The sequence below is a fragment of the Anomaloglossus baeobatrachus genome, chromosome 3 (genome assembly GCF_048569485.1).
Source record: "Anomaloglossus baeobatrachus isolate aAnoBae1 chromosome 3, aAnoBae1.hap1, whole genome shotgun sequence".
Lineage (NCBI taxonomy): Eukaryota > Metazoa > Chordata > Amphibia > Anura > Aromobatidae > Anomaloglossus > Anomaloglossus baeobatrachus.
This window is the reverse complement of record NC_134355.1, coordinates 456,507,666-456,521,050: the sequence shown is the minus strand read 5'-3', so window position 1 is coordinate 456,521,050 and position 13,385 is coordinate 456,507,666. Positions and strand designations below refer to the sequence as shown.

The window sequence follows — 13,385 nt, the reverse complement described above, 5'->3', positions numbered from 1 at the left end:
AATTTCCTGGAAAAGGCTTCTGTAGGATCAGATGTGAGCCGTTTATAAGTGGTGGGATCCTCCAACATGTGCATAATTTCTCTCTCATACAGCGAACTGTCGAGAATGACCACTGAGCCACCCTTATCGGCTGCTCTTATGGTGATATAAGGGTTTTTACTCAAATCCTTAAGAGCTTTGCACTCATGGGTGCTAAGATTGTTGGACGATGCAGAACTGGAGGAAAGAATATTTTTTATTTCAGTTTCCATTAGATCCTGGTATGTGTCCATAATGGGAACATGTGAAGCCACTGGATAAAAATCTTTATTCGTTGTTTTAAACGGAGAAATATGAAGTTCAGGACTATTGGAGTTGTCTATTTCAGACAGGATTTTTGTGGAGATATGTTCCCTGAGACTCATATGTATTGGAAAGGAGGATTCTTCAGTGGCGGCACTGGAGGTGGAAGCAGTATCAGCACGGCTCTGTTCAGATGAAAGGAAATGTTTTTTAACCGTGAGGTTTCTGATAAATATGTTAATGTCCTTAATGGTCTGAAACAAATCGGCCCGGGATGTAGGGGCAAAATTCAGACCCTTTTTAAGAACCTGTGATTGAGCAGAGCTGATAGAACATGCAGATAGATTTATAACAGAAAACTCAGCATGATTGGATGTACTCAATACCTTTGATGCCGGTTTCTGTTGGTGCGTCGAGGAGTGAATTTTACCGCACCTCTGGTGCATCCTTCCTCCTCGATGGCCATTCCGTTTTTTGACTTCTTGGGAATCGCACCTTCAGCAATATTTGAACTCCTATCTGAATCCAATGAACTGCCACTTCCACCTGTGGTATCCAGGTCGGTTGAAGTGAATATTACAGACTTTTCCTTAGGATTATAATCCTTGCGGTATTTCAAGATGGATCTTTTGGACGTATTCCAAGAATAAACTTGGTTGGTACTGTAATCATTAGTATCCCTCTTATACTTTCTTTGTTTGTATTGAATGAGATTATCTTCAATTCTATGGATATTAATGAGGAATTTATCATGGAGTTTTTTATAATCCACTGCATCATAATTTGTGTTCAAGAAATCTTGAATTTTATTAATTTGTATGTCAAAAGATTTTAGTCTTTCTTCCTCCTCCTTGATGATGAGATTCATGAAGTTGAGTGAACAGGTGGTAAGAATATTATTCCACTCTGTCTGAAAATCTTGGTGGAATATAAAGGTGGGGAACTTTTTTATTCTTAAGCCACGTGGGATTATGGATTTTTCAATGTACTTTTTGAGAGTGGCTGAGTCCCACCAGGTCCTGAGTCTCTGTGTGAACGCTTTTTCAAGGTCCCAAAAGGTATAAGTTTTTTCTGAGCCAAGGGGAAAATCAGGTGTGTCCACAATATTATCAGAAAAAATGGATTCAAGTTTTTTTCGCCTCTCCTCATTGTCAAATGATGAGATATCCATAATTTGCTCTTTGTAAAAAAATATATATGTATATATATGCTTGATGACAAAAAAGTGCTGATGTTTGGCAGGCGTCAGGTATGATTTGTGACCAAAATAGTAGAAAAACTCTTATATATGTTAGATTCTTATAGTTGTATGTGCATAGCTGGAGATATATATTAAAGTGTTTCGTAGCATTATAAATCCAGTATATGTTAGAACAAATTCAAGGGTGGGCGCGAATAAAAAACGCCAAAAACAGGGAAAGTAGAGAAAAAAGTATTCAGCTCACCCATGTAAGGTCCTCCAGTCTGCGGTTGATGCACGTAGTCCTGCGGACAGGCAGGTCCAGCTTCAGAGTAAACGGTAATAGAAAATGAGTGGGACTCAGCACCAATATGGATGAATAAAAATCTTCATGCTTTATTTGAAAAGTTTAACCCCTTAACGACCGCGGGCCGTAAAATTACGTCCTAAATGACATAATGTTACTGCCCGCGGTCCTCCGGCGGCAGCATGCCGCGATCGGCACACATCTCAGCTGATTTTCACAGCTGAGATGTGTGCCTGCTAGGCACGAGCAGAATCGTTATCTGCTCGTGCCGATTAACCCCTTATATGGCGCTGTCAATACATGACAGCGCCATTATAAGCGCGATTGCGGTAAGCATTTACTTACCGCCCGAAACCGGAAGTCACGTGACGCGATCACGTGACTCCCGATAGTTGTCATGGTAGCACAGGGTCATGTGATGACTCCTGTACTACACATGACTTGGTTTCACTTTCGCTGTGCCCGGGGCACAGCAAAAGAGAAAGACAGCGTATCTGCTGTTTACAGCCTTCCAGCTGTGATCAGAAGATACTGCAGAGCGATCGGAATGCTGATCGCAATAGCCCCCTAGGGGGACTAGTAAAATAAAAAAAAAAAGTTAAAAAATAAGTTTTAAAAAATTAAAAAAAAACAAAAAAACCTAAAAGTTCAAATCACCCCCCATTCGCCCCATTGAAAATTAAAGGGTTAAAAAAATAAAAAATATACACACATTTGGTATCGCCGCGTTCAGAAACGCCCGATCTATCAAAATATAAAATCAATTAATCTGATCAGTAAACGGCGTAGCGGCAAAAAAATTCCAAACGCCAAAACGACATTTTTTTGTCGCCACAACTTTTGCGCAAAATGCAATAAGAGGCGATCAAAACGTAGCATCTGCGCAAAAATGGTACCGTTAAAAACGTCAGCTCGAGACGCAAAAAATAAGCCGTCATTGAGCCTAAGATCCCGAAAAATGAGAACGCTACGGGTCACGGAATATGGCGTAAAACGTGCGCCACTTTTTTCGGACAAACTTCCGATTTTTTTTTAACCCCTTATATAAAAGTAAACCTATACATGTTTGGTGTCTACGAACTCGCACTGACCTGAGGCATCACACCCACACATCAGTTTTACCATATAGTGAACACAGTGAATAAAATATCTCAAAAACCATAGTGCTATCGCACTTTTTTTGCAATTTTTCAGCATTTGGAATTTTTTTGCCATTTTCTAGTACACAATATGGTAAAACTGATGGTTTCATTTAAAAGTACAGCTCGTTCCGCAAAAAATGAGCCCTCACATGACCATATTGACTGAAAAATAAAAAAGTTACGTCTCTCAGAAAAAGAATGGCGAAAAAAAAAAACGGAAAGCGAAAAATCGGCCGGTCGTGAAGGGGTTAAAAATAAAGAAAAGGGTTACAAATCATCCAAAATCGCCATGCGACTTGCCAGCACCAATTCTCTCACAAGTCGGACCTCAGATTGGCTAGATAACATCTTACAGCCTCTTGTGAAAGATTCAGCTGGCTACATCAGGGATTCTAAACATTTGTTACAAATTCTTCCTGCCCTTACCTGGACTGACAACCTTTTCTGGGTCACAAGTGATGTTGCATCATTATATTCATGCATTCCACATAAATCAGCTCTTAATTCCTTATCTCACCATTTAAATCGATTGACCAATATGAGTGACATACACAAAGATTATGTCATTTTGATCTGTGAGTTTCTTTTGAAACATAATTTTTTCAGCTTTAACCAACAGTTCTTTTTACAAGTTAATGGATGCCCTATGGGTGCTAGTTTTTCTTGCGTTCTAGCTAATTTATACATGGTTTCCTGGGAAGCCATATACATACATACACCTGACAATCCCTTTTTGGATCAAATTTTTTGGTACGCGAGATACATAGACGATCTCACAATGATCTGGAAACGCAAGAAAAACGCACCCATCACAAACCTATAAGATAATTTTCTTTCTTATTTGAATTCAAACCACATGAATTTGAGCTTTACTGTAATGTTTTCTGGAAATTCTACCCCCTTTTTGGATGTATATCTTACCGGTGACCCCGAAACAGGTTCCATTAATACTTCTTTATATAGAAAACCGCTTAGTGGGAACACTATCTTGCATGCAAATAGCAATCATGCTAGGCATACCATAAATAATCTACCCCTTGGCGAATTTCTCAGAGCACGCTGGCTTTGCTCTACAGATACTGCCTACTCCCTGGAATTGGAAACTATGAAGAAGCGTCTACAATACAGAGGTTATAAGAATAAGATCCTCTCTCGTGCTGAAAAAAACGCTGGAGAAAGAACCCGCAATGATCTACTCTCTGACAAAGTCAAATCTGATGAAAAAACTGCCGCATTGTCTTCTCTACTCCTTACAGTGTTGATTTTTCTGAAATAAAAAAAGTTTTTTTACGCTATATTCCCCTTCTCCAACAGGATCCGGAGTTAGCTCAAATATTATCCAATGGTGTCAATGTCGTGGCCAGGAAGGCCAAAACCATAGGCAATATGATATCTCCTAGTCTTTTCATTTCTCAAAATAAAACAGAGACCTGGCTTAGTACAAAAGGCTCCCACAAGTGCGCTTTGCCACGATGCGGACTTTGTAAATTTATGAGAAAAACACTGTCTTTTCCAGTGGGTGACATTTCCTATAACATTTCCGCTTTCATAAATTGCTCTACTACATATGGTATATATAAGGCCTCTTGTACCATATGCTCGAAGGACTACATAGGCTGCACTTCCAGGCCTCTCAGAAAAAGGATATTTGAGCATACCCACATCCCACTCCCAACTCTTTCTTCGAATCCGCCGAAATATAAAAGATCTATTTCAGGTCTCACCAGACATTTTCTTGACCTTCACAACGGTGATTTTTCCACTATGAACATTGTAGGCATCGAGCAAGTCAAAAAACCTCTAAGAGGAGGCGATTGGTTTCGTGAACTTCTCTACACCGAGGCTAAATGGATATTACGGCTCGATACCCGGCATCCAAAGGGACTTAATTATCGTTCCGATCTACGCTATGTCATATGATTATTATATATATATATGAAATACAATCATAGGGTTTTTGTTTTTTTTGGTTTTTTTTATTCTACCTCACCTCCAATATCAATGGCCATATGAACATTTTGTGTGATAGATATATACTGAGGAAACAATCAGAAGATATAAATATTAACACAAAAGGATAATATGAATTTATTGGAGAATTACTCATATCTCAGAGTAGGATATAAATCTCATTAATAATTCTCATAACTGAATTCCTGGATATCCTATGTTTTATAAGTTTCTCCCATCGTACACATGTGTACACACTGCACACATGTGTACATAGAGCTCATATAGCTACACATACAAAATATAGAAATAAAAATAAAAACTAAAATGAAAAAAATTTTTTTTTTATTTCATATGTCTATAATATATAAAATCCTATACTGGAAACGATATAATATCTAGTCCACATACATGTATTTCTATTTCTATCTATCTTTTTCTTTGCCCTGCACCCACAGAGCACATGCATTTATATGCATGTATACACATACCATCTATATAAGATATATCCACTTATTATAATATCTGCATGAACATCTTTTCATAGACCAATGAAATAATCTTCTTGTTTCCTTAGTGAAATAATTGCTATACAAAATATATGGGTGGGTGGAATGGTGCACATATACACATGTATGCTTGCATTGACCTTATTTTGAGGTCTTTTTGAAATCTAAGAATTGTTTTTCATTGAATTCCCCAGTAGATATACATACGCATATGGGATTAAGAGAATCCAATGATATACCAACCCTCTTACCAATTTGCATGTTTTCGGGTGGACTCCCTTCCTGTTTTCCATCTTGCTCTTGTATTTCATTGCTTCTTAAGGTGCTATATATATCTCTTGCCTCCCATCCTACATGGCTTATGATTAAGGACTGTTTTTAAATTCCCCTTTTGTGTCCGAAACGCGTCAAGCCGCACGGCAAGTCGCATGGCGATTTTGGATGATTTGTGACCCTTTTCTTTATTTTTAAACTTTTCAAATAAAGCATGAAGATTTTTATTCATCCATATTGGTGCTGAGTCCCACTCATTTTCTATTACCTTGTCTCTTTTGTGCATATTGCAACAAAACAAAAACAAATTGGACATAATTTCACGCATAACTACAAAAATGGGCCAGACAAAATTGTTGGTATTTTCAACTTAACATTTGGTTGCACAACCTTTGGAATAAATAACTACGATCAATCGCTTCCTATAACCATCAACACGCTTCTTCACCTCCCAACTGGAATTTTGGACCACTCTTCTTTTACAAACTGCTCTAGGTCGCTCATATATAAAGGATGCCTTCTCCCAACAGCAAAATAAGATCTCTCCACAGGTTTTCAATGGGTTTTATTGCTGGCCATTTCAGAACTCTCCATCTCTTTGTTTACATCCATTTCTGTTTGCTTTTTGAAGTATGTTTTGGGTCAATGTCCTGCTAGAAGGCCCATGACCTGACATTGTGACCCATAATCTTTTGACAATCTTCAGATTTCATTATGCTTTGGACATAGTTAAGGCACCAAGTGCCAGAGCCAACAAAATAACCCCAATACATCTTTGAACCTTTAACATATTTCACTGTAGGTATTATGTTCTTTTCTTTGTAGGCTTCATTCCATTTTCAGTAAACAGTAGAATGATGCACTATACCAAAAGACTCTTTCTTGGTGTCATCTGTCCACAAGACACTTTTAAAAAAGGATTTTGAAATATTCACGTACATTTTGTCAAACTGCGGTTTAGCTTTTTTATATCTCTGTGTCAGCACTGCAGTGGAATCCTCCTTGGTCTCCTGCCATAGTGTTTCAATTCATTCAAAACCCAATAGATAGTTCACACTGACAGTGATGCACCCTGATCCTGCAGGACAGCTTGCATTTTTTTGGAACTTAATTGGGGCTGCTTATTTACTATCCGGACTATCCAGCGTTGCAACCTTTCATCAATTTTTCTCTGCTGTCCATGTCCAGAGAGATTAACTGCAGTGTCATGCGTTGTAAACTTCTTGATTGTTGTGCACTGTGGACAAAGGAACATCAAGATCTCTAGAAATTGACTTGATATTGTTGATATTTTTCAACAATTTTGGTTCTAAAATTCTCAGACATTTCTCTTCTCCTTTTTCTGTTCTCCCTTAATGTTACTTGCCAAAGGTGAATTTGAATGAGCATCACATGCTTGAAACAAATTTACCTACATTTTTCTAAAAGTACCAACAATTTTGTAAGGCCCATTTTTTGGGTTTTGTGTGAAATTTTGTCCAATTTGCCTTTTTATCTCTGTTTTCTATTTTTGGTGTTGTAATACACACAAAGGAAATAAATATGTTTATAGTAGAGATGAGTGGACCCGAACTTTAAACTTCAGTGTTCATATGGAACACAGTGAAGAACAATACAACAACACTTCACAATAGTTTAGATACAAAAATTGTGTCTCTCAATTTATTGAGTACAAGGTAATTCCATGATATTAGTACATATGCGACATTTTGACCTATCCCAGGTCTTACTCATTTTGTCGCTTAGTCCTGTATTGAGAAGATGTCTAAATCGGCGCCGTGAGCTCTGTGGGGTGTGGTTGTTTTGTTCTTCATAGTGAATCTTTGGGTTTTACCCAGTACAACCCACCAGTAACTACGCTGAGTGCACACCAACATTTCCGCACAAATTTCATACTGAACACAGACTTTACAAAAGAAATCAGTGGTCAAGTTCAGAGTTCAGGTGGTATATGTATGGAAACCTCTCAAGTGAGCATCGCTGTGCTCGGGTACGCTCAGTGCCCAGCCCAATGTGAGCTGCTTGCATTGTTTGAATGGCTTGCACTGGTGGTAAAATCATTGCTATGTAATATAGTGTGCACAAAAAAAAATGAAATAACCCCTCCCTTCCCCAGAAGTGCTCTGTTTATGGGTGACTGCATGTGGGCAGAGAGTCAAACTGACCAATCAGTGAATTTCAATGAGGTTAAGGTCCAGAACAAAGGTTTATCTAAAGTCCAGCTGAATCCAAAGAACTAAACTTCCACGGGTCCGCTAATCTCTAGTTTGTAGCAAAACGTGTAATTGCAATAATTTTCTGGGAGAAATACTTCTTTCTGAAATAATTTCAAGGGTGCCAACACTTTCGAGTATGACTGTAATTGCTATGCGCTAACAGAGATTTATACTAGATAGCTCTGGGGTCTTTGTTAGGGGGTTTGCTTGCAGTATAAAGCTGTCAGCTCCAGTGATCACATGATAGGGGCTGGCAGAGGATGCAAAGGGAGCCTCTTCTCTTTGATGGCATTCTCAGAACAATAAAAAAAAGATCTATCATTATTAACTCGTTTTCCTACCAATATCATTTCTTGTATATCCAGATTAAAAGTTAGCTTGGTGATCCCACTGCTTAAAAGAAATCTGTCAGCAGGTTTTTGCTATGTAATCTGAAGACAGCATGCTGCAGGGGTTAGCAGGAAGATATCAATTAAATTTGCTTCTTTTCACACTGTGTGCAGTTATTTACCTGCAATGTTTGTTTTAGCTTCAGGAGATTATATATGCCAGACAAGGTCAGCTAGAGGTCAGCTAGTCTGGCACACCCCTTCCTGTTATTAGCATCTCGCTGTCTATAGGCAATGTACATAAGGAGCCTGTGTGGGTGGGGGCAGCTTTCTGAGCTCTGCTGCATACAAAATCTGAAAACTCTGTCAGAACCACTGCACCCAGTAAACTAGATGATATACCATTGGATTCAGGGTCTCTTTTCCTACATCATGCTACTCTCAGAAGAGGTAGCAAAAACCTGTTAACAGATTCCCATTAAACATGAGATTCCCTTATTGTTATAAGTATTATTAAGTATAACATATCATAATTAATTTACAGATCCTTCTCAATGGCACAATTTTTGCTAGAATGAGTCCAGGACAAAAATCCAGTCTTATTGAAGAATTGCAAAAAATAGAGTAAGTTGATATAGTTATGTAAAGTTGGATGTTTAAACAATTTACGTTTTAACATATTAAGAAAATGAATGACTTTGTTGGGAAGATGAAAAAGATGAAACAATTACTACATGGATGAGTTGGGTTTTCAACAAGACATCAATATCCCATTATACAGCACAAGAAAAAGGTCTACATTTGTAATCTGCAACCTTTCTTACCTTGAGATACAATAAGCTCCATTAGATGGTTGTGATCCACACTTAGCATGACCCCTTCCAGCTGTACCATAGTGACACCAAGATCCCTGCAGCCCCAATATAATGACAGCCAAAGCTTCCCCACAGGAATCACAATGAAACATTATGCCCTAACTTCCTTATGAATTGTATACTTATAACCAGGGTTCCCCATATTACTCACTTTCACTATTTTTGCACCAAGCACGCTCATCACACTAGCGCACCCAGCTAAGTGCTCCTCTAACTGGCAGTATCATCCTATCTTCAGTTCATATATTTATTCCCTAGGGATGAGCAAACCCAAACTATAAAGTTCAGGGTTTGTACCGGAAAAAAAAAAAAGTTAAATTATTACTTAGAACTTCCAAGATTTAATTTTAACATAGAATAATGTCCCAAGATGTTCATCAACTCCTATGGGGTGTCGTACTGATAACTTTCTCAGAACGACGGTTCATAGGTAACTTCTGGTCAGCGGCAGCCCGAAATTTCTTTCTAGCGGTAACATCAAGTTTGGGTCCCAAACCCAATGAACCCTAATATCCATGGGTCCTCTCATTTATATTATCCTCCCTTCCCCACAAGAACATGCACATACTAATCTGCTCTTCTGTGAGGGGCTACCCACAAGAATCACCAATTGGAGACCTTCTCTTTGTAGTTATTTGCTAAGCCTGTTACTAAACCTGGCAGTCAAGCCACACAACATAAACTTATGACCCACATGTGACTCTGGTGACCACAGATTGCCGACCCCTGCTTTATGTTTAAGATTTTAATGAAAAAACTTCAAAAAGTTACAGTACATTACACAAATTTGATATCAATTAATTTCCAATGTATTTTCCTTAGTTATTATGCTGCAATGTGTGGTGATGGAGCAAATGACTGCGGGGTGAGTAACATTTAAAATTCTTTCTTATCGCTTATGATTACATTTTCATTGAGATATTTCTTCCCTTTCTTTTACACTGTAATGTAATACTGCACACCGTAGTTTCCTTAATCCTGAAATTTAAATTAGTCAAACTAATAATGACTAGTGATGGATGATCATGCTTGGCACTGCTCTTAACTCGATCGAGAATTTGGGTGCTCGAGACACTCGATACTTGAGTGAGTATCCTGGTACTCAGGCACCATGATCGAGTACTGATTTTCAGCTACTAAACATACATGGATTACCTGCTAATCACTGTAGCGCCATAGCCATGTTGGCTACTGGCATTACTGTGAGTGCATGGCAACATAACAGCCAGATGGCCTACCTCAGAGACATCATGATTGGTGCACTGTACCCAGAAACAGTGTAAGGAAAGTTTCTGTTGGAAAAGGGACAGAGTCTCATCTGCTGGTGCAACACTAAACCAACAGTCCTTTTAAGGGCTAATTCAAATAGATTCTATTCTATACTAATACCACTCTTAACAGTAATTATTAGTTATAAGGTTACTTTCTGGAGTAGGGATATTGTATTAGAGGCATTTAGGCAGAGTTCTTTATCTTTCCATATGTTGCTGTTGCCACATACAACCAACAGTCTTTTTAAGGGCTTAATACATTGCAGTTTCTAATAACATTGCTCTTGTCTGCATGCATAATTTAAAATTCACAAGGTGCGCAGCAAGGAACGCGGAATGGACGTTCCCCTGATGGTGGTGCATGCAGAAGCTGTGGCTGTGGGCCAGGGCAAACTGAGCCTGCTGCAGAAGAATACAAAACACACTTATCTAGAACTAGCTTCCCCTCTCACTATACAGGGGGGCGCAGGACACCACTATTAAAGCCAGAACACTGTGAATAGCTTTTGGGTTAGATGGCAGAAAATGCTTCAAAATCTGTTTACTAGCTCCACCCTTTGCTCAATACAGTCCAGTCTGACTAGTCAATAGTCTGGACCACATAATCTTCACCCTGATCCTCCTTTCCCCCAAAAGTCCCATGATACAAGTGACCCCACACTTGGACATTTGAGCAACTCTTTACCTTTCCCTTTATAGCTTCTTCTGGCCTCTCACCTTACAGGTGTCAAGAGGAATAAGAATAGATCATGTACGGTGATGCCCAAATATTTGAGCAGCCATCATCAGTTCAAGCCTATGACATCAATATCAATATCTGCGATATCAATATCTGCGGGTAACACCACTGTCTCCTCCACTGTGCTACGTTTTGGGTCATCCCCTGTCCAGAATGCAAGCATAAATGCCTCCTGCCCTGCACCTGTCATTGCATATTTTCAACCACCATCAGCAACCAAGTCCTTGTCTCAGCACAGCATTCAGCTGTCGCTTCCCCAAGCCATGGAAAGCAAGCTGAAACAAGCATCCATCCATCTATTATAATTTTCCTCTGATTTTACCACTCCTGGTTTTGGCTACAAATTCTGGTCTAAAATACTGACCAAATACTCTATGGGTGCACAGGGCTTTAATAGAGGTGATTAATTGTTTTCAGCAGACAACCTCTGTAAGTGCATACCTGCTACAGTGAGAAGAAATACAGAGAGAAATACAGCCACATCATGACTAGACCACATATTACCACCACACAGAGACCGAATACAACCACATACAAGGAAGAAATACCGTGACCAGAAAACATATCAACATAGTGTTCAATAGAGATGAGCGAACTGGTCCCGGTTCGGCTCGTCGAACGTTCGACGAACCGAACTCGAACTGCATAGGAAACAATGGCAGGCAATCACAAACACATAAAAACACCTAGAAAACACCCTCAAAGGTGTCCAAAAGGTGACAAACAACTCACAACACAAACACATGGGAAAGTGACAAGGACAAATTGTCATGTGAAAACAAAACAGCGTTACGAGGAAAAAGAGGACGAGACACAGATATAGGCATGGCACGCCCTTCTAAAATCATGTAAAACACCGGAAGGTGACTCCAAGCAGAGTCTCCCTTTTTTCCAAAAATTGGGCCCCACAGACACCACTTCAGTGGCAGCACTTGTGCCCCAGTTGTACAATTCACAGCTAGGTTTGCATCAAGCACATTCAAAAATACGCCATAATTAACCGTCCCCAGGATGACACCAGGGTAGGTAGCAAAGTCTTTCCTGATCCCAGCTCTGTTCATCTTGGCTCCTTTTAAAAAACACAGCAAGCAAGGGTTACTCCAAGCGGAGTCTCCCGATTTTCCAAAAATTGGGCCCCACACACACCCACCCCTTCAGTGGCAGCAGTTGTGCCCCAGTTGTACACTTCACAGCTAGATTTGCATCAAGCACATTCAAAAATACGCCATAATTAACCGTCCCCAGGATGACACCAGGGTAGGTAGCAAAGTCTTTCCTGATCCCAGCTCTGTTCATCTTGGCTTCTTTTAAAAAACAATGTAAGCAAGGGTTACTCCAAGCGGAGTCTCCCTTTTTTCCAAAAATTGGGCCCCACACACACCCACCCCTTCAGTGGCAGCAGTTGTGCCCCAGTTGTACACTTCACAGCTAGATTTGCATCAAGCACATTCAAAAATACGCCATAATTAACCGTCCCCAGGATGACTCTGGAGTAGGTAGATAAAGTCTTTGCTGAACCATGACTTGTTCATCTTGGCTCTTTTTAAAAACAATGTAAGCAAGGGTTACTCCAAGCGGAGTCTCCCTTTTTTCCAAAAATTGGGCCCCACACACACCCACCCCTTCAGTGGCAGCAGTTGTGCCCCAGTTATACACTTCTCAGCTAGATTTGCATCAAGCACATTCAAAAATACGCCATAATTAACCGTCCCCAGGATGACTCTGGAGTAGGTAGATAAAGTCTTTGCTGAACCATGACTTATTCATCTTGGCTCTTTTTAAAAACAATGTAAGCAAGGGTTACTCCAAGCGGAGTCTCCCTTTTTTCAAAAAATTGGGCCCCACACACACCCACCCCTTCAGTGGCAGCAGTTGTGCCCTAGTTGCAAACAGGATGTTTTGATTTGCATCAAGCACATTCCAAATCCACAAGCATTTACTCTCCCCAGGATGATACAGGGGTAGTAAATTCCTTCTCGATCCATGACTTGTTCATTTTGATGAACGTCAGTCTGTCCACATTGTCACTGGACAGACGCGTGCGCTTATCTGTCAGCACACACCCAGCAGCACTGAAGACACGTTCAGAGACAACGCTGGCAGCTGGACACGACAAAATCTCCAAGGCGTAACTGGAGAGCTCTGGCCATTTTTCTAGATTTGAAGCCCAAAAGGAGCAAGGCTCCATTTGCAAAGTCATGGCATCGATGTTCATTTGGAGATACTCCTGTATCATCCTCTCCAGCCGTTGACTATGTGTCAGACTTGTTGTCTCTGGTGGCCTTGCAAAAGAGGGTCTAAAAAAATTATGA

General features: G+C 39.8%; 1 protein-coding gene across 1 annotated transcript in view; it reads left to right on the top strand.

The window, feature by feature from the left end:
- Window positions 1–13,385, top strand: part of LOC142297274 (putative cation-transporting ATPase 13A4) — a 143,461-nt gene that overhangs the window by 96,254 nt on the left and 33,822 nt on the right. The window contains exons 21-22 of the mRNA XM_075341528.1: window positions 8,733–8,812; window positions 9,886–9,928. Coding sequence (XP_075197643.1) covers window positions 8,733–8,812; window positions 9,886–9,928 — 123 coding nt within the window. The remainder of the gene's footprint in view (window positions 1–8,732; window positions 8,813–9,885; window positions 9,929–13,385) is intronic.